The 27,781-nt window shown below is 44.9% G+C and overlaps 1 protein-coding gene across 1 annotated transcript in view; it reads left to right on the forward strand.

Moving 5' to 3' along the window:
• The first annotated feature begins 550 nt into the window (after nucleotides 1–550).
• Nucleotides 551–27,781, forward strand: part of LOC147724244 (lectin-like) — a 172,151-nt gene continuing 144,920 nt past the window's right edge. Inside the window, exons 1-2 of the mRNA XM_086966981.1 lie at nucleotides 551–592; nucleotides 5,567–5,637. Coding sequence (XP_086823107.1) covers nucleotides 5,580–5,637 — 58 coding nt within the window. The 5' untranslated portion in view covers nucleotides 551–592; nucleotides 5,567–5,579. The remainder of the gene's footprint in view (nucleotides 593–5,566; nucleotides 5,638–27,781) is intronic.

A 27,781-nucleotide genomic window follows, 5' to 3' on the forward strand; every position in this document is an offset into this window, starting at 1 on the left:
CCATGAAGAATGTCTTAAATACACAGACTTTGTTTTAGTAACCTGCTGCACGTGCATTTTAAATATTACAATTGTTTTACTGTGAATATGAATTAGTGTTTTTAATTTGTTGTATGTGTTGTGCTTTGATGGATATGGTCCTATCCGAATTAATTTTTGTTGAACTGAACTGAACTGAGCTGCTATATATCACTACCAATGATGTGATCCATGATATCACATTTGGCACCGTCAGTGAGAGGTTTCTCCATGCAGGAGACGTGGAAAAACGAAAGTGAACTGTGGAAAAGGGAATCCAAGAATCTGTGGTTTTGTTCCAACATGGAATATATTGTTAGCCATTCAGTAAGTCAAAGAAAATTAATCGAAAGACGAGAATAAATGCAGGGCGTCGCCTAGAAATATTTGATGGCACAGAGCCAAATGCATGCTCTTCCTGTCCTTTCTGGTGACAAGTTTATTAGCATTGTTTCAGTGATTGGCTGGTGAACGAGAGGTGTGGCTGATGTCACCTTATAAGAGCCCTTCGGCCATGAAGCTCCGAACAGACGGGATTTTCTCTTCCAATTGCTTTCTTGCTCCAAGGTACAAGGTAAGACCACGGGTTGCATTAACACAAGTATGTAAGAGAGGCAGGAGGCTGTTTTATCTGCTTTATTTACAGTTGATTTGCTCGTGAAACCCTTTTCCCTCGCCTGAATTCACCTGTAAGTTTTTTGTTTATATTAGGGATGTAACATAAGGAAACCTGCGGTCCTTGTACCACAGTTTTATCATCTTTGCTTTTTACAACCCCGCTGTCACATCACTATTTGCCTTTACAAAGGGAGAGCCATCAGTACTTGTCCTCATACCATAATTATTCGGGTGTGATCTTACCATGCTGGCAGTCACAACCAGCAGACAGCGTGAAAAGCAACACCCAGAGCAAAGCAAACCCCAGCTGTCAAAGACCTGAAAGGAAGACGAGCCTTCAGTCCTCTTTCCTTTTGAGTTCGATGGAGTTCACATTCATTACCAGAGTGAATGAATGGTGTGCTTGGGAACTTAAACAAACAGAGTACCGCATTACTGACTGTAACAAATATGTTACAATGCATGTTCCGGTGCCATTCCTCATTACTTACATTCTGACCCTTTAAGCGTCCATGTTTAACCGATGTGTAGAAAGAATACCCACAAGCACACATAAAGGCAAACTACGTTCCCAAAAGTGCCTTTTGGTTATAGACCCATGCTTTGTGTATGAGTGGCAACTCTGGGGTTCGTGGGGTAGCTAAGTCCAATATGTGCGCTAGGTGTACAGATGGATCTTGCAGTGTAGGGCAGTGATACCTAACTGTGAGAATGAGAGACAGAGCCTGGGTACCGGCGCCGGACCAGGAAGGAAAGGAACATGAGAAAGAGGGCCATCGTAGCTACAGAGAGTCAAACACAAGGATACATGACTTACGCTAAGGATCTGATTACAAGTTTAGGTATGATTTATGGCACCTGATATATAAAAACAGCACGGGGTACATTATTCAATGGGTGCACTAAATAACACCTAATACGAGTTTGTGGAAAATAAGGTGGGTTTTGGTGCTTTACACAACAAAACCCACATGGCACTGTAAATACCGCATGATTTTCCCCACATAAATTTTCGGAGGATTGACATGCCAAAACTTAACAATGGTTGAGGTATTCAACTTATCCAATAATTATAGGATGCATTACATACAGCCAAACTTGAAATTTCTACCCAAGCACAAACCGGGGTTCACGCACGGGTTGGAATGAACTGATTCAGGCCCCAAGACCCCCCCCCCCCCCTAGCTGCAGAGTCCAAGTGAGCCTCATGGGGCTCAGTGAGAGGACAGGGGCCTTGGCAGGATCTGTGAAGAGATCTGACGTTGAGTGAGGCAGGGCTAAAGGGTTCACTACAATAGAGAAAACATAGCACTGAGAGGGCGAGAGATTAGGAATGGAAAGTATGCATGTTCAATGACAGTAACTGGAGCTTTGTAGAAAAGAGGGGAACTAAAACACTAAAATGCTTGACGGGACCAGTAAGTGTTGTGTCACAGAAGCTGCTATGGTTGTGGAGAGAAAGAGAATGGTTATAAGATTGTGCCCAATTTAGAGGGTGGCAGAAAGGTTACTCCATCACAAAAGTGACGGATATCCTGCCACCTTATTACAAGTGCTTTATATCCTTTAGCATTTGTAGTAAGGCACAATTCTGTGATGGTGTAACACATCCACAACTCTAAATTGGGCCACTAATCTAGGTAGTCAAGTCAAGTCAAGTCAGAAGATTTATATAGCGCACTACATACCCAGAGGGTTTCAAGGCGCTTAGGAGGGGGAGGAGGATTATTTGTCAAATATCCACGTTTTAAGCTGCTTTCTGAACGCTAGGTGGTTCTGGGTGAGGCGGAGGTGAGTGGGGAGTGAGTTCCATGTTTTAGCAGCCAGGTATGAAAAGGACCTGCCTCCCATGGTGGTCTTGTTGATGTGAGGTATAGTGGCGAGGGCTTGGCTGGAAGAGCGAAGTTGGCGGGAGGGGGTGTAGAAGGACAGTCGAGAGTTGAGGCAATCTGGTCCGATGTCGTAGAGTGATTTGTGTGCGTGGGTAAGCAGTCGGAAAGTGATTCTCTTATTGACGGGTAGCCAGTGGAGGTCTTTAAGGTGACCAGAGATGTGTTCGTTGCGTGGGATGTCTAATATGAGTCTGGCTGAGGCGTTTTGGATTCGTTGGAGTTTCTTCTGGAGTTTAGCGGTGGTACCTGCGTAGAGAGTGTTTCCGTAGTCCAGTCGGCTCGTGACCAGAGCGTGGGTGACTGTTTTCCTTGTTTCGGAGGGAATCCATCGAAATGTTTTTCTGAGCATGCGAAGAATGTTGAAGCAGGAAGAGGATACGGCGTTGACTTGTCTGTTCATTGAGAGTGAAGAATCTAGGATGACGCCAAGGTTCCGTGCGTGGTCTGTCGGGATGGGTGCTTTTCCGAGGGCTTCCCGCCACCAGGAGTCGTCCCAAGCAGAGGGGGATGTGCCTAAGATGAGGACTTCTGTTTTGTCTGAGTTCAGTTTCAGACGGCTTTGTTTCATCCATTCGGCAACTTCTTTCATTCCTTCGTGTAGGTTAGTTTTGGCGGTGCTGGGGTCATTGGTGAGAGAAAGGATCAGTTGAGTGTCGTCCGCGTAAGAGATGATGTTGAGGTTGTGTTGGCGTGCGATGGCCGCGAGGGGGCTCATGTATACGTTGAAGAGGGTGGGACTGAGTGAGGATCCTTGAGGTACGCCGCAGATGACTTCAGAGGCCTCGGACTTGAATGGAGGAAGGCGGACTCTCTGGGTTCTTCCGGTGAGGAACGAGGTGATCCATTCAAGTGCTTTTCCTTGAATTCCGATGTTATTGAGGCGTTGTAGAAGGGTGCTGTGGCAGACTGTGTCGAAGGCTGCAGAGAGGTCGAGGAGGATGAGGGCGACTGTGTCTCCATTGTCCAGTAGGGTTCGAATGTCGTCTGTTGCTGCGATGAGGGCGGTCTCAGTGCTGTGTTTTGCTCGGAAGCCAGATTGTGAGGGGTCGAGGGATTTGTTGGCTTCGAGGAAGGCGGCGAGCTGGTTGTTGACGGCTTTCTCGATGACTTTGGCCGGGAATGGAAGAAGCGAGATGGGGCGGTAATTTTTGAGTTCGGTGGGGTCCGCTGTTGGTTTTTTCAGAAGGGCGGTGAGTTCAGCGTGTTTCCAGTCTTCTGGGAAGGTAGCGGAGTTGAAGGAGCAGTTGATGACGTCTCGGAGGTGCGGTGCTATGACGGAGTCTGCTTTGTTGAAGATGTGGTGAGGGCATGGGTCTGTGGGGGAACCTGAGTGGATGGAATTCATCAGGCGGATGGTGTCCTCAGTGGAGATTGGGTTCCAGGCGTTAAGGGTGTTCACGGGGGGAAGATGGTCAGCAGATGGTGGGGTGGGTTGGTTTCCGGGTTGGTTGTCAAAGCTGTTGTGGATGTCTGCAATCTTGTTGTGGAAAAAAGAGGCTAGGGAGTCGCAGAGGGTTTGAGAGGGGGTGATGTCGTTGGAATTGGCCGAGGGATTGGAAAATTCCTTGACGATGTACCGTTTTTCTGAAACCTCTCCCCTCTCATGAACCATTTCATGGAATTCCTGTGGTGTGGCCAGCATAGTTAAGATGTTTGAAAATGATTGCAATCATTTTAGTTCATTATTATGCTATATTTGCTCTTCTGCCAAGAGAAATGCTGACTTATAGATTGACCTAATGTTGGGAAGAATGTCCACTCGCTGTAAATACAACTTTGCCATCCTGCAATTTGTTAACTTTGCAGCTTGTGTCGCCCCAGATTTTTTTTATTTTTAAGTTTAGAAAGCTTTATTAAATAAAGAAATACAATGTAAAACATCAATACAGAAGAAAATTGTGCAAAAGTGGGTAAAACAGTTAGCAAGGCGAGATCTGTATGAAAATTAAACCCCAAGGGGTAAAAAGACTATGCCTAGGGAAAAAAACATTGTAAAGGTATTTTGAGAAGGGGAGGAGGAAAAGAAAAGAAAAAAAAAGGAAAAAGAGAAACAAAGAAGGGGGCAACCTAGAGATCAATAAAAGAATATATAATCAACAAATAATAAGCATTTTAGGTAACTTGTCTAGAAAGAAATTCAGTAAAAGGTAACCATAACAGATCTTTTTTGATTAACAATGGTACAGTAGTGGCAAAAGCACGATCAAGTCTATGGTGCTGACACAATAAATTCCACCAAGCATTATATGAAATCTTAGAGGTGTCTTTCCAGTTAGTTGTAATAATCTGTAACGAAATTGCTATAAAAAGATCAATGAATTTACGTATAGCCCCTGATTTTTAATACACAGCTGCAAGCCTCTTTCTCTAAACCCATGAGATACGCATATTTAGGAACCCTCTTGTTCAAATTAATCTAAGACCCACATACCCTCAACAAAATGGAAGATCTTCACTTAGTGTGATTCCAGTATTTACAGCTGTATTAATTTGGTATTCATTTACTATTAAAATATAGTATTTATTTAGTATGCATGAAGACTAAGTAGTATGCCTACAAGCCTTTGGCCATATTTCCTGAACTTTCCTGTCATTCAGGTGCAAATATTATAATGCCCATTTTCCCCTCTCACAAGTTATTCAGCATCCTCAAGGATGGCCCTACCCCGAAAACCTGTCTTTATGCTGCCTGGTTTGTATTTTCCTTCAGTCTCCTTATTACCCCTCCCTCCCACTTACCCTATCACCCCACCTTCAAAATGTACTCGGTGTTCTCCTCCCCGCCTGCTACCAAGTCTTTGACTCCACCCAAAATTAAATCTGTCTGCTAACAAATCACACTCCCCTCCTCTCCTAGGACAGTTGTTTTTGTTACCATACTGAGAGATATCAACATTAAAACCTGCGCAATATGGCATTGTGAGCTAATTTAAAATGTCCAGAGTTTTTGTGTCTACACCAATGAGTACTATTTTGTATATAAGATACGGACAGTAAGTATAGTATGTATTTTGATTCTTTGTTGCTCCTATTTTCAGAAGATACCCAAACATGTGGGAAGTTGCTGGCAAAATAATTCTGCTCGGTGCCTTGTTCTCATTTAGCACAGGTAAGGTTTTCTATTATGAACACAGCAGCATTTTCATTTCTTTTTTTAAAACGTAATAAAAACTGTATTTAGTGCAAGGTATTCTTGGGAGGTAAAGGAAGTGGGATGCCCTATTTGCAGCAGGCTGTATCACAGGGGTGAGCTTGCATTGTGTACTACACCGCTCGCATCACACTGAACCAGTTGTGCACATCCTTAGGCCCTTAGCTATGCTAGCAGGTTTTTGACAGAAGTCCTCATATATGACCCAGTCCTGCTTCAGGCTCCACGTCCACCATGCTCACTGCACCAGTTTTGTGCACATTGAAAATATGGATTTGTATTTTTAAAATATGAATTTTTCTTTTAAAAACATTTTTCATACAATACAAAACGTTTTAAAAATGCCAAACCTGAACCTTCGCCTGCAAACCTTGTGACAAAAACCTTACATGCTAAAAAATAGCCAGTTGTGTTGTTTGCCAAAAATATGTGGATAAACAGAGATAGAGAAAGAAAAAAGGTAGACAGACAAGGGAAACCTGACTTGTAGAAGTGTAATATAGTCCAATATTGCTGTTGAGGGGTTCAGATGACGCCATAAGCCACTCAGCCAAAGGATGAGACGTGTGTAAATGTTACCACAAGCTCCACTTGGTCATGTAGGATCATATTACGGTACCTGTTTTGTATTATTTACATTAAATGTTAATTGTAGGATACTTAACTTCAAAAGGGAGTTTGTTCAAAAAGGGAAATGTTTATTCAGCATAGTAAATGAAATACTGAACTACACTATGTTTGGGTGTCTGGAGTAGAAATTAGCTATCCATACTTTATTACGTAGTATAAATGTAGAATTTGGGGGAAAAGACACCCTTAGAGTTTAAAAATCCATTCTGTCTGTAGAAGGAATATATTGTTGAAGCTGTTCTCTCCTAGGTACAGCAAACAATGGACACTAATTGGAATTAGGATAGCTGTTTATGATTTTCCAATTCTGAGTGGATTGTCATTAAAACAATAGACAATTGTCAGAAATGGGGGTCTCTAGTTGGCAGGGTGTGCACATTGGTCCAAGTAGGGACCCTTCCTTCTAGTCAGGATAAGGGAGATACACTCTTAAAATCACCCCTTTTCACCGCCTTGGTAGCTTAGCACAAGCAGTCAGTCTTATCTTAGAGGCAGTGTGTAAAAAGCATTTGCACAAAACCAACAGTAATGCAGTGTAAGCACTACAAAAGGACACCAAACCAGTTTAGAAATAAATCCAATATTTTATGTACTCATGACAAGACCAAAAACGAACTTGAAAAATAGATACTTTGCAGGATGTTTACTAAACTGCAGAAATTCCTCAAAAACACAATTTGTACAAACCGGTAACTCCGCCGGGGGCTACAGCGATACTGAAAACAACGGAGTCTAATAGCTCCAGCCGACCGCATTGATGTGGGCCAGCAAAAATGTGAACATACTTGGTAACAGTACCTTTCTTGTTGCGGCTTACACAGGGGTGCGAGCCAGTCATGGCAACCGTCTCTACTGCATTGCAAAAAGGAAGCGGTGCAGAAGGTGGTGTCCTCTCGATGCGGTGCAGGCAGTTTCTTGGTGATGATTATCCAGACAGCGTTAGGGAGATCAAGGCTTATGGTGCAGGGTGAGGTGGTGCTGGCAGGTTGCTGTGCAGGTGACAGAGCCGGTTTGCAGGAGCTGGCGTTGGTCGACCTAGACGGCTGTGTGGGATGAGGCGGTGCATCGGGAAACTTTACTAGTGGTGCCCCCAACCACAATGCGGTCATGGGTGTTGAGTCAGCAGCAGCGGCATGGTTGGGGCGACCAGGATGGTGAAGTGAAGTGAGGCTTTGTGGACTGCGGTGCCCACAGGTCACGGTGCATGCTGCAGCTCGGTGGGGGCGTCCTCCGTCGTAGTGTCGGTGAGACCAGGGTTGGGGTGCGAGATGCGGACGGTGCAGTCTGTGGTGCCGTCAGGACACAGAGCCAGCGACAGAGTCAGTGACTGAGTCGATTGTGGTTCCCTTCTCTGTGGCAACTGAAACAGCGGTGTCAGAAGTGTTACTCAGAGGTTGATGAAGGCTTTGCAGACCCTGAGACTTCAGAACAGGAGGCCATCTTGATTTTAGGCCCCTGGAGATACTCAGCACAAGTAAAGAAAGTTCAGTCCAGTCCTTTCACTGCCCAAGGCAGAAGCAGCAACTGTAGGCCAATCCAACAAAGCAATATACAGCAAAGGGGCAGTACTCCTCCTGGCAGCTCTTCCAGCTCTTCTTCTTGGCAGGTTCCTTCATTACAGCAAGTTCTAAAGTTTATGGGCTTGGGACCCACTTTTTACAGCCCAATATCATGTGTCTTCCTAGGCAGAGAGTGTCTGTGCCCAGCCAGAACCAGTTCTGTCCTCTCTGAGGCAACTTCCTGGCAGGAGGTGGAGACAGCTTTGTCAGAGGCAGACCAGGCCCATTCAAGTGAAAGGAAATCTCTTCCTCTTTCTACTCTAAATGCAGCCCAGGTCGATTCAGGCCTTCACTGACCCATTTTGACTCTCTGGAGCCACTGCTCCTCTCCAGCCCCTGTCACCCAAAACCTAGACAGTCAATCCACAACCCTAGCAGAGGCCTACTGGATGGCAGAGCAAGAAAGTACCTACTTTCTTATTGTGGTATTTTCAAACACAGAATGTAAAAATCACCTTCACTAAAAGATGCATCTTTAGATTCTGAGTTCAGGCATTTATTTCTCTACCTTGTTCCCAGGGCCAGTTATGTTTATAAGATGTTATAAGCAAACTCCCCATTCTGTCCTAAGTGAACAGGTAGCCTTGCCATAGTTAAAGACTAAATTGGCAGTAATTCCCTATCAGGACAAGCCACACACACCAGGGCATGTCCTACCTTTCACATTCACTGCACCCAGCCCAAAGGGGTACCTTGGGCCTACCTTGGGGGTGACTGACATGTGAGAAAAGGGAAGGTTAGGGCCTGTCAAGTGGGTACACTTGTGTAGTCGACATGGCAGTCCCAGACTGCACACAGGCTCTGCAATGGCAGGCCAGAATTACATTTACAAGCTGCTTGCGTGGGTGGTGCAAATCAGTGCTGCAGCCCACTAGCAGCATTTGAATTACAGGCCCTGGCACACTCAGTGCACTTTACCAGGGACTGACAAGTAAATCAAATATGCCAATCATGGAAACACCAATACATAACACAATTTACAACAGGAGCACTTGCACTTCAACACTGATCAGCGATGTGAAAGTGTGCAGAGACACTAAGCCAGCAAAAACGTGAGGTTCGAAAGAAAAAAGTCAGGGGAAACACTCCAAAAGATGCTAAGTCTAACATCAATTGTCAGGGCAAGTGGGACTATGTGATTCATGGGCATTTATCACTACAAAATTATGGACTTCCCTCCCTTGTCACATAGTTATTTCTTTAAAAATGCCTGTAGATCAATTTGATTAATATATTACTGCCAGAGAATGCATCAAATATTTTGCCTTTTCTTGCCGCTTAATTTCGATGATCCAGTCATTTAATTTGTTCATGCATTGCTACATTGCATTGCTACATAAGTTGAGTGCCCCTCTCAAGGGTACCTTATTTGGGGAGAGGAGTTGGCCTAACGGCTAGGGAGGTCGACCGGGGAACTGGGTTTGAGTCTCGGCAATGACGTTGAACATCCAGTGATTCTAAGCACATCAAATAATCTCCCCGTGCCTAACAAAAATGAATGTGTCCTCTTGTTGGAAAGTAGACAGGAACACTTGTAATAACAGTTCTATATAGTCACTCATACATATACTCACCCATTATATGTAGTGATACACCTTTACATCCTGTTACACACCGACAGTCAACCAAAAGATACTCTCACACATATTCACACATGCAAATAAACTATTGAACATCCATTTATTTGCATATACAGCTATACACACACTACCACTTTACTTCTAAGGAAACTTACACATACTTACTCTCTTAAACAATCACTTATAGAAACACATACTAATTTAAACAGGAACTCTTACAATCCCTCACTCTCACATATACTCACTTATATACATCAATATTCACATATACTAGATTAAAACATATGTAGTTACTGATAAAGACACTAGTGAGACAGTCATTCACTCACTAACACACACATATACACACTCAACCACCCATACAGTCCTGCACATGTGCTGTCTTCAAAACACATACAAAGAGAGTCAGTCATTCATGCATCTATGTGCTAAGTAATACCCCCACCAAACCATACAAACACTCATACTGATACTAAGAAAAACATCTAATAACCCATATTCATACACATGTAGCTACTCACCAACCCATGCAGCCACTTATACACAAAGTGAAACACTAATACATATATTTGAATATTTAAACATTACTCTATAATATCTGTATTTACTAAGATACACTTAATAAACCAGTTAACTAATCATTTTTTTTTTTAAAAACATCCATGTAAACACTTATTTAAACATTTATTCTTCCATCAACTTTTATTACCTACTGGCGATAGCCAGTAGGTATATATAGTTAGGATTATTTCTCTACGGAACTTTTGAAAATTCTATGTCTAATAACTTTGGCGTTTGTGGACGGAATCGACTGAAATTTTCAGGAAAATGGCACATTTTGTTTCTGAGCAGCCCCTGAAAATTTGGGGGGGTTCGTCAAGGGGGGGGCCGAGAAAAAAGGGGGGTCCCAAAACGCGTTTTTCCCATGTTAATTTCCATAGGGCGTTTGGCCTCACTTTTAGCTCGAACGGCTGAATGGATTTGCACGAAACTTGGCAAAATTGTAGGGACTGTTAGCCCGATGTGCCTTTGCTGGGTCTCAATATATGTGCTCCAGTGGATTTTGAGAAATTAACGTTTTAAAAAATTTATATATCTGTGACAGCGTCCCAGATAGCGCTCCAGATCGCGTACTTTTCGCGTCACGGAGCTTTGCGAAGCGATGCTGATTGGCTCTCCGGTGTCTGTCAACATTCTAAACAGTCCGGAGCGGCCGCCATCTTGTCTCTCGGTAGGATCGAGAGACAAGAAGAGGTGAAAAACGAAGGGGGAATTTAATGAAAGGGGGCAAGGTAGACCTCTCTTGACCCCCCTAGGAATGATGTTGGGGTTATTAAAGGGTCCCGTGGGGAAAATTAAAAAAATTTGATTTTTCACGGTAGAAGCGCTTCTCGGTTCGCAAATTAACAGCTGAATGGATTTGCACGAAACTTGGCAAAATTATAGGGACTGTTAGCCCGATGTGCCTTTGCTGGGTCTCAATATATGTGCTCCAGTGGATTTTGAGAAATTAACGTTTAAAAAACAGGTATATCTGTGACAGCGTCCCAGATAGCGCTCCAGATCGCGTACTTTTCGCGTAATGGAGCTTTGCGTAGCGAAGCTGATTGGCTCTCCGGTGTCTGTCAACATTCTAAACAGTCCGGTGCGGCCGCTATCTTGTCTCTCGGTAGGATCGAGAGACAAGAAGAGGTGAAAAACAAAGGGGGAATTTAATGAAAGGGGGCTAGGTAGACCCCTCTTGACCCCCTAGGAATGATGTTGGGGTTATTAAAGGGTCCCGTGGGGCAAATAATAAAAATTTGATTTTTCGCGGTAGAAGCGCTTCTCGGTTCGCGAACCGGGTCGCAAACTGGTAGCGAAACGTGAATTCGCCATTTTGTGTTTCGATTTCATTAAATTACTAGGTATAAGGGGGTACGGGAGACGTATCCTGACCCCTTTTGTTTTCTGAGGGTGGCTGAGGAGGCTCGTATATGTTGATACATGTCTTCCAGCGGCTGTGCGTGAGCGTTTTTTTTTTTTGCTGCGTGACGTCTGTTAACGTTCGATTCGATGGAAATCAGGAAGTGTTGACCACCATTTTGTCACTGCGAGTAAATATTTTATTTGTTATAAATAAATCATTATTGATAAACATTGTCTGCGCCATCTTGCCTTTTTTGCAATGCCACACTTTTGTCGAGCACAGCAGCCATTTTAGATGCCTTGACCAGACCCACTGTCTGCACCCTCGCAAGCATCTCCCCCACGCACTGGTCACTCCCGCTCTCTTTCTCATGTATGGGCTAGAAACCTCCTCCCATCTGCGCTGTTCTTCTCTGCAAATCACACCCTGTGCCCGTCCGACACCTGCCTTTCACCCTATTCACTACCGCACCCTCTGACACTCCTCTTCCTCTGTGTCCGATTGTCCAGGCCCGTCCCAGGCTATCACCTAGCCCTGCAGATGTAGTTTATGGCCTCAACTGTAAAGAATCACCCCTCTTCAAAGAAGTTATAGTAGGTCAAGGCCCCCACCCGATGAGATCCGTCACACTACACGCGTTCCTGCAATCTGATAACCATCCTGTATTGTGATTGGAGAGGGGATTCTCACTGTGAGGGTGTGTGGGACCGAGCCTGAAGCAGAAGATTCCAGGGATGCCTTTTTGTACATCAAAGTCTTCACAATTATGTGTCACATTAAAAATATATAGCACTCACAAAAAAGTAGAAGGAAAATAACACTTTAATAAATTATAAATATATACATCGCAACAAAAACAGTAAACACCTTAAAACATTTTTTATTAAAACAGAAGCAACAATGGTCAGTAGCGGTCTGTTGTGCAAATAGTCCCAAGGCAGCATATTTACCTAGATTGGTGCTGTGTAGGACATTCTGAATGGAAATTAACCAGAACTATAACCATCTACTTCCAATAATATAACTTTTATGCCCAAATTACGCAAAGATTTAGCTAATCTGCTAAAGGGGGGAGTCGCCATTTCTTTACAATAATCAATAATGAAAAATCAACATCAATAGGGTTGTCCGTATTCCCGATGCAGCACTATAGTGCAACATACACAGCACCTGGGGTGTCAAGAGTGAACAGGTCCTAGCTGCTTAACCAATGACTGACAAATGCTATATTAAAAACTTACTATGTATAATACTTGCGTTCACAATAGTTTTACTTTACAAAACAGAACAAAAGATGTCCCCTGTAAGTAAACCCATATTAGCTGTTTCAGTTATTGAACATCCTAAGGTTTTATGACATGGGGAACAGTAGTGATATCCTGGGCGGGTGATGGAACTGGGTTTGTTAATGGAAAAACATCTACAGAGAAAACTATTGGTAAATTATACTTCTCCGGAAATTTAAAACTCACAAATGTTTCATTTGTGTAATCGTTTTATGAACATGTACATTAAAAAACTAAAAGAAATGCCAAGAACGTCCCATGTGAAAGTGAATTTTATCTGGCAATTTTTTCCTTTTCCTTCTCATGAAAAGAAAGTTAAAGTTAGGTTCGTTACCTGCTTCATCTGCAAAAAAAAAACTCTCGAGAGGGACCGAAAAAAAATATTGCTATGGTAATCATACCATGCATCGGCACATGGAGAGGTGGCACCCTTTTAATTATTCTAAAGCACAACTTCGAGATTTGGGGGATAACCCCCGACCGGCCAAAACATCCACCAATTACTTAGCAATAAGTGAGTCAGAGGCAAGGGAAACGGTCCCAAATCTGCAAAAGTACTTTGGGCAGATGAGATTGACTTGTGTAGCATGTGGAAAATTAATTTCATGCGGAGAGATCAGTATTACTTCAATAAATACAGTAATCAATGATGCATTAGAACTTAATATCAATTCATTTTCCGAACGTGTAATCAGTACCTGTCCCATGTCAATTCATTGTTCGAACTTATAATCAATACCCATCCCGGATCAATTCATTGTCCGAACATATAATCAGTAAAAAGTGCGACAAGTGCAACAAAATCATATCGATAATTCATTGTGAGCAAGTACCAAAAGTGTCGACAATTCTAACCTTCAATAAATACAGTAATCAATGATGCATTAGAACTTAATATCAATTCATTGTCCGAATGTGTAATCAGTACAAGTCCCATGTCAATTTATTGTTCGAACGTATAATCAATACCCATCCCGGATCAATTCATTGTCCGAACATATAATCAGTCTTATCCCATATCAATTCATGTGCTAAAAACTGCATACATATCTCATGATATCAAGGCTGAGCAATCGGGGCACAATAGTTTCATTTGTACCGGTGCCATTTTGGGTGAGGTCAGGAAGGTCCAAGTATAGTCAAAATGTCTGCACCAACTCGTAGTTGGACCGGGACCTCTTTCGGCAGTCTAAAAGTTTTCGTTGAAGGGTAGTAGAGGGGACTGGCGACATGAACCATCAGTCAAAGAGTGGTGGGAGGCAAAAATCTCTCCTACCGGGTCATACTGGTGTCCCACCGGAACTGATCAAGTTGGTAGTCTTGCAGGATTTTGGTGATTTCAAGACTGAGGCCGGCGCCGGCATGAGCGCGCCGACATCCCGCGGCTACGTCGTGGTCGTTCCGTGGGTGATCATGGCAGTCATTCCCCATCGGGGGTCGGGGGCCCCCGTGGCTCTTGTAGAATCTTCAAAGTTGAGGAGAACGTTTCTGGATGCAGGACTAATTTTCTAGTTGAACTCAGAAGCGCCGTTGCACCGCAACAGTGGACGAGACCCCCGCTGGGTGAGCGGAGCATCATTGCCTCGCAATAGTGGACGAGACCTTTTGTCGGGTGAGTGCAGCGTCGCTGCATCGCAAGAGTGGAGAAACCCTTTTGTTGGGTGAGTGCAGCGTCGCTGCATCGCAAGAGTGGAGAAACCCTTTTGTTGGGTGAGTGGAGCGTCGCTGCATCGCAAGAGTGGAGGAACCCTTTTGTCGGGTGAATGCAGCGTCGCTGTATCGCAAGAGTGGAGGAACCCTTTTGTTGGGTGAGTGGAGCGTTGGGGGTGCAGCCGAGGAGCCCTCACCTGTGGGGGTGGGAGAGGCTTGTTCGCGCCGCCTCTCCCTCCCGATTTAGAAAAGGGGGTGATTTAGAAAAGGGGTTTAGAAAAGGGGGTGGTGATGAACAGAGTGTCTGAGTTAAACAGACCACTCTTACCCAGTCCAAAGATCAGGGCTTGATCCATCACCGTTATTTATCTCACTGCCCCATCCCAGCTCAGAACCTGGCTATATGCAAATCAGTCTGTCCCTGGCCCAGTGCATCATGGGAACAGGGCAGACTAAACTACCAAGCCAATTCTTCACCAGAAAGGAGACAAGCTACCGGGGACCGGTTTCTGGCATTTCAGCCTTCTTCGGCCCGGCTTGCTTGAATCCTGATGGAGCAGTGAGAAAGGGACTCATGTCTGAGTATACCCTGCCACACCTATAGTGGCCAAAAACGATTTAGAAAAGGGGGTGGTGATGAACAGAGTGTCTGCTTTCCTTCCCAGTATAAGAATTGGCTTGGTAGTTTGGTTTGCCCTGTTCCCATCATGCACTGGGACAGGAACAGACTAATTTGCATGTAGCCAGGTTCTGAGCTGAGATGGTGCAGTGAGCTAAAAAACTGTGATGGATCAAGCCCTGATCTCTTGACTGGGTAAGAGTATTCTGCATCATTCAGTAACTCTGTCCATCACCACCCCCTTTTCCAAAATCGATTTTGTCCACACTAAGTGTGGGAGGGTATACTCAGACGTGAGTCCCTTGCTCATTGCACCATCAGGATTCAAGCAAACCGGGCCGAAGACGGCTGTAATGCCAGAAACCGGTCCCCGGGAGCTTCTTTCCTTCCCAGTGTAAGAATTGGCTTTTGTAGTTTGGTTTGCCCTGTTCCCATCATGCACTGGGACAGGAACAGACTAATTTGCATACAGCCAGGTTCTGAAACTGGGATGGTGCAGTGAGCTAAAAAACGGTGTTGGATCTAGCCCTGATCTCTTGACTGGGTGAGAGCTTTCTGCTTAATTCAGAGACTCTGTCCCTCACCACCCCTTGTTGTAAATATTTTTGCCTCTCCCCCCCAGCGCACCCCACGCCGACACCTGGCGTTGATATCCGTGATGTCCGGACCAGGCGATAAGAGGGGGGGGGGGGTCGGAGGCAGAGGCAAGACATCCCCCCCCGTGGCCTGCAGGGCGCCGCTTCAGGCCCGAACAGGGAGCTCATATCAAGCCGGGGCCAGACCAGGAGATACGAGGGGGGGGGTCGGTGGCATGTGCAAGACATCCCCCCCGTTGTCGCAGCCATTATCTAAGAAAGAAGAAGAATCCCGTCGGCCTCGGCTCCTCTCCTGGCCCACCTTACGGGATGACCTCCCAGGCCGACGGCTGCCAGCAGGACTCGCCCTACACGTGCCGAAGGCCTCGTCTTCCGGATGGGTGTAGCCGCGAACCTGTTGCACTTCGGGAGTTTCCGGAATGGGGGTAGGTATCTGCTGATTTGTATTTATTTCATGTTACCGTTATTGGGCGTGGCGGGCGGTGGGACAGACATGCTTGGAGCAGTGGGGGGGGGGGTGGCGGAGCCTAGCTACCTTGTGGCTGCCGTAACGTCAAGCTTGGCTTCTTTCACCACTTTCATGTTTCTTATTTCTAGCGAAGTCAAAAACTCATCAGAGGCCTACTGATTTTGTTCGATTTCTTTCCCTTCCTTTTCAAGTGTGTTTCATGCTAAAGTTTCTGTTTAACAGGATACAGGGATTACTTTGTATTTTACATATGTCTTCTTTATTAGGGGTTCTCTCCGGTTGAGTCAGATGATGTACCTCTAATAAATGGTCCGGGTGGAACTAGTTTCTCAATCAGTGGGGAGTAGATGGGCATGACAGATTACAACGGGGGACAAAGGTCCGCATTACCCTTCCTTCATTACTTGCAAAGACTAGACAGAATATTTCTATTCCACGTTATTTGCAAACAGAGACTACCTCGAAAGAACTATTCCTTGAACAATAAATGTCCAGCCAATCAATCAATCAGGCATGACGGATTACAACGGGGGACAAAAGTCTGCATTACCTATCCTTCACTATCTGCAAGGGGAGACAGAATATTTCTATTCTTCTCTGTTTGTAGACAGGGAATATCTCAAACAGCAATAATCGATAAAAAAATTAGTAGGATTATAACACTTTAATAACTTATAAATATATACATCGCAACAAAAACAGTAAACACCTTAAAACATTTTTTATTAAAACAGAAGCAACAATGACAACTAACAGTAGTGATATCCTGGGCGGGTGATGGAACTGGGATTGTTAATGGAAAAAGATCTACAGAGAAAACTATTGGTGAATTATACTTCTCCGGAAATTTAAAACTCACAAATGTTTTATTTGTGTAATCGTTTCAGGTCAAACGGATTGTGGGACAATGTTCACAATGGAAGAGTCACCAAAAGGCATTTGGATCGATGTTGCAGCAGGCTACCATGTATATAGTTATTTAATAAAACGTTTTACCCTGTTACTTTGCTTGTGTGTTGTATATATTTATAATATTTGCATAGGGTTTGTCGTTATTTTGGGTGGGGTGGGGTGGGCGGCGGAGTCGAGCTGTCTTGCAGCCATCATGGTGTGGAGCTAAGTTCATCTTACTAGTTTCGGATTTCTCATGAGGGGTTGTTCTTAATGTTTCTATTTTAGCGAGGTCAAAAACAGATCCCATTAGTGGCCTACTGATTTTGCTCAATTCCTTTTGTTTTTTTAAACGATTTTTCACTATCTGCAAAGACTAAACAGAGTATTGCGACTCTGTGCTTGTTTGTAAATACAGAATGAACCAAAGAGAACCAATTCTAAAACAGTAAATGCTTGGATAGCAATCAATCAAATAGAGAGAGAAGCAGGCACGACGGATTACAACGGGGGCAAAGGCCTGCGTTAACTACCCTTCACTATCTGCAAAGAGAGAGTACTGCTAAGAGAAAAGAGGGGGGGGCGAGGGGGGGCAGCGTTCAAAGCACATCAGCGTGCATAAACACGAAAATGTTTTTACCTATCATGTACTTGACATTTGACAGCTTTTGATATTTGCTATTAAAAAACCATTGAAATTCAATGAAAAAACCATAGGTTTTAGCCCATATATAGTTAGGGATTAGCATTTACAAAACCTTATTTTACTCGCATAAAACCATTGAAATTCGCATATATAGTTAGTTGCGCTAACTATATATCGCGCACCCGCAATCCACTGCTGATGATGTCACATATTACATCATTCATGACATGGTCAGTGACATCACTGATGACATCATCCAGTGGCTGTCTGTTTCTGTAAAGTTAAAATATGTCTTACATATTGAAGAATGAGTGGATGTATAAGTGTCTGGATGAAGGATTTAGTAGGTGCATGACTGACTGTATGAGAGAGTGATTAAATGTGTCTCACTGAGTGCATGGGTTAGTGACTAAACTATCTTAATTTGTGCATCATTATATCTGTTGTTCTATGAACTGCTGCATGTGTTGATCAGTAGCTATATGAGTAACTGTATGGGTTATTGATTGGTTGTCCAAGTATTTGTATGGGAGAGTGAGTGTGTGTGTGGGGGTGGCTGGGAGGTGTGTGACTCTGTGCATACATGTGTGAACAGTTGATTCACTAGATCTATGGATTCAAAACTGCATGTGGAAACAGCTGTATGGGTGGTTGACTGTGTACGAGTGTATTGGTGAGTGAATGGATATCTCAGTGCTACATGTCAAAGTAAGTACATATGTAAAACACAGTACATGTGAGAGTACACATATATAAATTACTGTGCATAAGAGCCAGTGAATGTGTGAGTGGCTGTATGGATCATTGTGAACTTGTATCAGGGATTGTATAAAAGAGTAAATATGTGTTAGTATATGTTCTAATAAGTAAGGTGTGTATAACTGTATAGTTGAGGAAATGGAGGTGTGATTGATTCTTTGCATGACTGACTAGGTGTGTGAGTAACTCCATGGATGAGTGACAGTCTGTGAGTGTCTGTTTACACTGAGTGTATCTAAGGTTATATCAGAGTCTGAAGAGGTTCATCGTATATTCACATGAATGATGTCATCAGTGATGTGATCAGTAATGTCAAATGAGATGTCATCAGTGATGTTATCAGTGATATCATTTGAGATGTCATCAGTGATGTCATCAGTGATGTCACTGACCATGTCATGAATGATGTAATATGTGACATCATCAGCAGTGGATTGCGGGTGCGCGATATATAGTTAGCGCAACTAACTATATATGCGAATTTCAATGGTTTTATGCGAGTAAAATAAGGTTTTGCAAATGCTAATCCCTAACTATATATGGGCTAAAACCTATGGTTTTTTCATTGAATATATATATATATATATATAAAACATATTTATTTTTGAGAAAGACACACATTCACTGGATGGTGTCGTCAGTGATGTCATGAGTGATGTCACTGACCATGTCATGAGTGATGTAATATGTGATGTCATCAGCAGTGCATTGCATGCGCAAGGTATAGTGAGTCCAATCAACTATAAGGTGGCAAATTCAATGGTTTTATGCAAGTAAAACTTCCAGCTAACTATAACTGGTGTGAAACCTATGGTTTTTTCAGTGAATATATATATATATATATAAATATATATATATATATTCACTGAAAAAACCATAGGTTTTAGGCCTTATATAGTTAGGAATTAACATATAGAAAAACCATTGAAATTCACTGAAAAAACCATAGGTTTTAGGCCTTATATAGTTAGGAATTAGCATTTAAAAAACCTTGAAAATTCACTGAAAAAAACATAGGTTTCAGGCCCTATATAGTTAGGAATTAACATATAAAAAACCACTGAAATTGCTCCTATATAGTTAGTTGAACTAACTATATATTTCGCGCATTCGCAATCCACTGCTGATGATGTCACATATTACATCATTCATGAGGTCAGTGACATCACTGATGACATCTCGTATGACATCACTGATGACATCACTGATGACATCTAATTTGACATCAATGATCACACCACTGATGATATACTTCATGTGATAATACAATGCTCCTCCTTACACTCTAATATAACCTCTGTTACACCTAGTTTTAAATACAGAGTATCATTTTTGAAACCATTGACACACGAATACCAGTTACTACATACGCACTCACTGATTCCTACGTCTACACACACATTCACTCATTCAGCCACACAATCACTCGTACATACAGTCACTCATTATTACAACACTATCATATGCACTCATACACCTATGCAGACACTCACACACTGCCACTCATCCATGGAGTTACCCACACACCTAGTCAGTCCTGTAAAGAATCAATCACACTTTGATTTCTTCATCTATACAGTTAAACACAGAACAGCTTACATTTTCACAGATATACTAACACATACTTACTCACTTATACAATCAAATCCTTCATCCATACTCTCATACATCCACTCATTCTTCAATATGTAAAACATATTTAAACTTTACAAAAACACACAGACACTGGATGATGTCATCAGTGATGTCATCAGTGATGTCATTTGAGATGTCATCAGTGATGTCATCAGTGATGTCACTGACCATGTCATGAATGATGTAATATGTGACATCATCAGCAGTGGATTGCGATTGCGCGAAATATATAGTTAGTTCAACTAACTATATAGGAGCAATTTCAGTGGTTTTTTATATGTTAATTCCTAACTATATAGGGATGAAACCTATGGTTTTTTTCAGTGAATTTTCAAGGTTTTTTAAATGCTAATTCCTAACTATATAAGGCCTAAAACCTATGGTTTTTTCAGTGAATTTCAAAGGTTTTTTAAATGCCAATTCCTACCTGAATAAGGCCTGAAACCTATGGTTTTTTCAGTGAATTTGCAAGGTTTTGAAAATGCAAATTCTATTAGCGGATAACGTTTAAATATGTTAATATCCTTGTGGGACCACCTGAGCATCCCCAGGGATCCGATTTTTGGACCGGAGCAAGATGCTCTCTGATTGGGCCGTATTTCTTGGCTTCTGCCCCCCTGATTATGCCGTATTTCCTGCCTCATGCACCCTGATTGTGCCATATTTCTTGCCTTCTGCACCTTAATTGTGCTGTATTTTTTGCCTTCTGCTCCCTGATTGTGCCGTATTTGTTGCCTTCTGCCCACTAATTGTGCCGTTTTTTCTTGCCTTCTGCCCACTGATTGTGCCGTTTGTCGGGCCTTCTGTCCCCTGATTGTGCCGTTTTTTGTGCCCCTGCCCCCCTGATTGTATTATCTTTGCCATTGTTGGTTCGCTGCTGGTATTGCCTTTGTCCGTGTTTTTTTTTTTTGCTGCCGTTATTGTCTTTGCCTTTTTTTTCTGCATTTATTGTCTTTGCCAGTGTTTGTTTGCTGCCGTTATATTCTTTGCCAGTGCTTGTTCTCTGCTGGTATTATCTTTGCCAGAGCTGTGTGGGCTGTGGGAGCTGTGTGGGCTGTGAGAGCTGTATGGGCTGTGAGGGCTGTGTGGGCTGTGAGGCCTGTGAGAGCTGTGTGGGCTGAGAGACCTGTGGGGCTGTGAGAACTGTGTTGGCTGTGAGAGCTATGTGTGCTGTGAGGGCTGTGAGGGCTGTGTGGGCTGTGTGGGCTGTGAGGGCTGTGTGGGCTCTGAGAGCTGTGTGGGCTGTGAGAGCTGTGTGGGCTGTGAGAGCTCTGTGGGCTGTGAGCTCTGCTTCTTTTGTGCCTCGGTCTACCTAGGCGGGCTGTGAGAGCTGTGTGGGCTGTGAGAGCTGTGTGGGATGTGAGAGATGAGTGGGCTGTGAGGACTGTGTGGGCTGTGAGGTCTCTGTGGGCTGTGAGAGCTGTGAGAACTGTTTGGGCTGTGAGAGTGTGAGCCATGTGGGCTGTGAGAGCTGTGTGGGCTGTGAGAGCTGTGTGGGCTGTGAGAACTGTATGGGCTTTGTTGGCTGTGAGAGCTGTGTGGGCTGTGAGGGCTGTGTGGGCTGTGTGGGCTGTGAGGGCTGTGTGGGCTGTGAGAGCTGTGTTGGCTGTGACAGCTGTGTGGGCTGTGAGAGCTGTGTGGGCTGTGAGAGCTGTGTGGTCTGTGAGAGCTGTGTGGGCTGTGAGCTCTGCTTCTTTTGGGCCTCGGTCTACCTAGCACAAGATGGATGCCAACACTTCCTGGTTTGTAGTGTTGACAGCCAATGAGCATGCAACTTTCTCTGGAAGGCATGCTGATTGGCTGCTACTGTCTATCAACACTCCAAAACAGAAACAGTTGGCAGCCATCTTGTGCCTCAGTAGACTAAGGCACAGGAAAGCAGGAAAACAAATGTGTAGAACTCAAAAAGGGGGCAGGGTAGAAGCACCCTGACCCTCTAGGCCTGCTCAGGGGGTCCCACAAGGACCCCCGAGGCCCCTAAAAATTATTATTATTTTTTTTAAAAATCGCGGGGTGCTCGCACGGTGCGTGCACGGTGCTCGCACTGTGCGCGCTTATAGATATATAATTGATTTCAACTTGAATTTTCTCAGCAACTACTGGAGGGATTTACACTATTTAAGCAAAAGCGTGATCTGCGAATCAGACTCTACCATTTTGCCAAATTTCTTGTAATTCCGTTCAGCCGTTTGTGCTGTAGCCGTGTCTAAAGGTCCTTCTGGAAAATTGCATGGGGAAAACACGTTTTGGGACCCCCCTTTTTTCTCAGCCCCCGCTTCACGAATCCCCCCGAAACTTTCAGGGAAGGAGCGGAGCGTAAAGCGCCATCTTCTTTGAGAAATTCACATAGATTGATCAACCGGCGCCAAAGTTATTCCCAATAGAATGTTGCGGATTTCCTATGGAAACTAGGTCCTAACTATATATACCTACTGGCGACCGCCAGTAGGTAATATATATATATATATATATATATATATATATATATATATATATATATATATGTGAAAGCTCTCTCCCTCCCGGTCCCGGGTGGGAATAAAGACAGCACACACGGGGATTCTCGTTGATAGCAACTTTACTCGCACAGACGCGTTTCGGAAGCAACGCTTCCTTCCTCAATGTTTGTGCTTGTTCGCGGTTGGTGTTTGCCCTCATGTGCTGCAGTATGCGTTTTATGGGCTTGCAGTTTAGTGCTTCCCACATACTGCAGCCCACAAGGGCAACCCAACACATATATATCATACTCCGTAAGACAAGTAAGGAATTTGGAAATCTTCTTGGGTGTTTCTGAAAAGGGAGTTTTATATGTGGTTCTGCTATTCCTATATTGGCAGGCCTTGCACCTATTGCATTTGACAAACCCCTTGCGAGATGATAACCACGTTGGTAGGTATCTTAATTTCTGGACTACTGGTTACCAAAGAGTTCTTCATGGATTTGGATTTCATAAAAGTGATGCTAGGATGTTTGGGCATTAGCTTGCCATTTACTGGACCACTTCTAATGATTGACCAATTTTTGTCCACTATCCTACGTATGGCTTTTTGCTCTTTATTATAGGTTAGGATTAGTCTAGTTGTGGTGACAGTTGTCATCACACCTGGGGTTCTCTTTATTAGGAGATCCTCTCTCTTTTTGCCATTTGCTTTGTTAATAGCTATGTCTAGTGTCTTTGCATTGTAACCCCTCTCCAAGAATCTTGCTTTGCTTGGTTTTTGGGCCTCAGCTAAATCAGTTTCATTGCTGCACATACGTCGAATCCTCAGCATCTCCCCAATGGGATACTTTGAATAAGATGCTGAGGATGATGACTTGTTGCACGCAATATGCTATTGCCTGCCATTGGTTTGCAATAAAGTTTTGTTTACAATCTCTGATTCTTAATATATACCTCTACATCTAGGAAACATACATTAGTGTTGCTAATGGTGGAAGTAAAATGAAGATTGATGGTGTTGTTATTGAGCTTGTTGATGAAATCAAGTACTTCTATTTCTGTGCCATTCCACACCAGAAATAAGCCATATTTTGACATGGCTATCTACTTGTTGTTTAAACACTTTGTTCAGTATCATCTCCTCCCACCATCTCATATGTAGGCAGGAGTAGCTAGGGAAAAAACATGCCCCCAAAGCTACTCCTCTTGTTTGCTGGTAAGCATTGTTTGAAAACAAAAATACGTTGTTTTCGAAGCAGTATTGGATCAGCGCCCCTCCTCAAAGATGCTTCACAGCTGCGATGTGGAAAGACCTGCCTTTGATGCTGTAGAGCCCACCATGCTCTGCTCCCTGTTGTAGAACGGCCATCATATGTAGTCCGAGGTATATGGACTGCATGTCCCACAATGCTTCGTGTTAATGATTGCAGGGACCAGTGATTTGCCTAGGAGTGACACAACTAGAGTAGGTGTTACAGGCAGGTGCGGGTGTTATAGCATCCTGGGAGGAAGGCACGTAAACAGTCCAGTGCCCCCTCAATTCCACCTTGTTACCACCGCAAACCTTAAGCCAGACGTGTTCCACGGGGGCAGCACAGGAGTCCCGGTTACCCAGACAAGGAAGTGGAATCACCTCCTTACCGCAGTCATTATCCAGCTTCGGGGTGGGTAGCGAACAATGTTGCCACCGCAACGAGTCCAAGAAAAGCTCCGCAGAGCCTGCCAGAATGTTCGCACCACTTGACACAGCGGGGGAACGCTGATATGCGCACTGGCATAGCGCATCAAATTGTATCCTTCACCTCCTTCAAAAGAACGAGTAGCAACCCCAAGGTAGGTATGAAGAAGCACTTTATTGTTCACGTGACCAATGGCGAATGCATTTTGGCGTGTCTGCCTTCTTCAGCGCCCCTCCTCAAAGATGCTTCACAGCTGCGATGTGGAAATACCTGCCTTTGATGCTGTAGAGCCCACCATGCTCCGCCCCCTGTTGTAGAACGGCCATCATATGTAGTCAGAGGTATATGGACTGCATGTCCCACAATGCTTCGTGTTGTTGATTGCAGGAACCAGTGATGTGCCTAGGGGTGACACACCCAGAGTAGGTGTTACAGGCAGGTGCGGGTGTGATTGCGTCCTGGGAGGAAGGCACGTAAACAGTCCAGTGCCCCCTAAATTCCACCTTGTTACCGCCGCAACCCTTAAGCCAGACGTGTTCCACGGGGGCAGCACAGGAGTCCCGGTTACCCAGACAAGGAAGTGGAATCACCTCCTTACCGCAGTCATTATCCAGCTTCGGGGTGGGTAGCGAACAATGTTGCCAACGCAACGAGTCCAAGAAAAGCTCCGCAGAGCCTGCCAGAATGTTCGCACCACTTGAAACAGCGGGGGAACGCTGATATGCGCACTGGCATAGCGCATCAAATTGTATCCTTCACCACCTTCAAAAGAACGAGTAGCAACCCCAAGATAAGTATGAAGAAGCACTTTATTGTTCACATGACCAATGGCGAATGCATTTCGGCGTGTCTGCCTTCTTCAGCGCCCCTCCTCAAAGGTTCTTCACAGCTGCGATGTGGAAAGACCTGCCTTTGATTCTGTAGAGCCCACCATGCTTCGCCCCCTGTTGTAGAACGGCCATCATATGTAGTCCGCGGTATACGGACTGCATGTCCCACAATGCTTTGTGTTGTTGATTGCAGGAACCAGTGATGTGCCTAGGAGTGACACAACCAGAGTAGGTGTTACAGGCAGGTGCGGGTGTGATAGCGTCCTGGGAGGAAGGCACGTAAACAGTCTAGTGCCCCCTCAATTCCACCTTGTTACCGCTGCAACCCTTAAGCCAGACGTGTTCCACAGGGGCAGCACAGGAGTCCCAGTTACCCAGACAAGGAAGCGGAATCACCTCCTAACTGCAGTCATTATCCAGCTTCGGGGTGGGTAGCGAACAATGTTGCCAACGCAACAAGTCCAAGAAAAGCTTGGCAGAGCCTGCCAGAATGTTCGCACCACTTGACACAGCGGGGGAACGCTGATATGCGCACTGGCATAGCGCATCAAATTGTATCCTTCACCTCCTTCAAAAGAACGAGTAGCAACCCCAAGGTAGGTATGAAGAAGCACTTTATTGTTCATGTGACCAATGGCGAATGCATTTCGGCGTATCTGCCTTCTTCAGCGCCCCTCCTCAAAGATGCTTCACAGCTGCGATGTGGAAAGACCTGCCTTTAATGCTGTAGAGCCCACCATGCTCCGCCACCTGTTGTAGAACGGCCATCATATGTAGTCCGAGGTATACGGACTAAATGTCCCACAATGCTTCGTGTTGTTGATTGCAGCAACCAGTGATGTGCCTAGGGGTGACAAAACCAGAGTAGGTGTTACAGGCAGGTGCGGGTGTGATAGCGTCCTGGGAGGAAGGCACGTAAACAGTCCAGTGCCCCCTCAATTCCACCTTGTTACCGCCGCAACCCCTAAGCCAGACGTGTTCCACGGGGGCAGCACAGGAGTCCCAGTTACCCAGACAAGGAAGTGGAATCACCTCCTTACCGCAGTCATTATCCAGCTTCGTGGTGGGTAGCGAACAATGTTGCCAACGCAACAGTCCAAGAAAAGCTCCGCCGAGCCTGCCAGAATGTTCGCACCACTTGACACAGCGGGGGAACGCTGATATGCGCACTGGCATAGCGCATCAAATTGTATCCTTCACCTCCTTCAAAAGAACGAGTAGCAACCCCAAGGTAGGTATGAAGAAGCACTTTATTGTTCACGTGACCAATGGCGAATGCATTTCGGCGTGTCTGCCTTCTTCAGCGCCCCTCCTCAAAGATGCTTCACAGCTGCGATGTGGAAAGACCTGCCTTTGATGCTGTAGAGCCCACCATGCTCCGCTCCCTGTTGTAGAACGGCCATCATATGTAGTCCGAGGTATATGGACTGCATGTCCCACAATGCTTCGTGTTAATGATTGCAGGGACCAGTGATTTGCCTAGGGGTGACACAACCAGAGTAGGTGTTACAGGCAGGTGCGGGTGTTATAGCGTCCTGGGAGGAAGGCATGTAAACAGTCCAGTGCCCCCTCAATTCCACCTTGTTACCACCACAACCCTTAAGCCAGACGTGTTCCACGGGGGCTGCACAGGAGTCCCGGTTACCCAGACAAGGAAGTGGAATCACCTCCTTACCGCAGTCATTATCCAGCTTCGGGGTGGGTAGCGAACAATGTTGCCACCGCAACGAGTCCAAGAAAAGCTCCGCAGAGCCTGCCAGAATGTTCGCACCACTTGACACAGCGGGGGAACGCTGATATGCGCACTGGCATAGCGCATCAAATTGTATCCTTCACCTCCTTCAAAAGAACGAGTAGCAACCCCAAGGTCGGTATGAAGAAGCACTTTATTGTTCACGTGACCAATGGCGAATGCATTTCGGCGTGTCTGCCTTCTTCAGCGCCCCTCCTCAAAGATGCTTCACAGCTGCGATGTGGAAAGACCTGCCTTTGATGCTGTAGAGCCCACCATGCTCCGCCCCCTGTTGTAGAACGGCCATCATATGTAGTCAGAGGTATATGGACTGCATGTCCCACAATGCTTTGTGTTGTTGATTGCAGGAACCAGTGATGTGCCTAGGGGTGACACAACCAGAGTAGGTGTTACAGGCAGGTGCGGGTGTGATTGCGTCCTGGGAGGAAGGCACGTAAACAGTCCAGTGCCCCCTCAATTCCACCTTGTTACCGCCGCAACCCTTAGGCCAGACGTATTCCACGGGGGCAGCACAGGAGTCCCGGTTACCCAGACAAGGAAGTGGAATCACCTCCTTACCGCAGTCATTATCCAGCTTCGGGGTGGGTAGGGAACAATGTTGCCAACGCAACGAGTCCAAGAAAAGCTCCGCAGAGCCTGCCAGAATGTTCGCACCACTTGACACAGCGGGGGAACGCTGATATGCGCACTGGCATAGCGCATCAAATTGTATCCTTCACCACCTTCAAAAGAACGAGTAGCAACCCCAAGGTAGGTATGAAGAAGCACTTTATTGTTCATGTGACCAATGGCGAATGCACTTCGGCGTGTCTGCCTTCTTCAGCGCCCCTCCTCAAAGATGCTTCACAGCTGCGATGTGGAAAGACCTGCCTTTGATGCTGTAGAGCCCACCATGCTCCGCCCCCTGTTGTAGAACGGGCATCATATGTAGTCCGAGGTATACGGACTGCATGTCCCACAATGCTTCGTGTTGTTTATTGCAGGAACCAGTGATGTGACTAGGGGTGACACAACCAGAGTAGGTTTTACAGGCAGGTGCGGGTGTGATAGCGTCCTGGGAGGAAGGCACGTAAACAGTCCAGTGCCCCCTCAATTCCACCTTGTTACCGCCGCAACCCTTAAGCCAGACGTGTTCCACGGGGGCAGCATAGGAGTCCCGGTTACCCAGACA

Source organism: Lissotriton vulgaris, chromosome 4_1, assembly GCF_964263255.1.
Source record: "Lissotriton vulgaris chromosome 4_1, aLisVul1.2, whole genome shotgun sequence".
Taxonomy (NCBI): Eukaryota; Metazoa; Chordata; class Amphibia; order Caudata; family Salamandridae; genus Lissotriton; species Lissotriton vulgaris.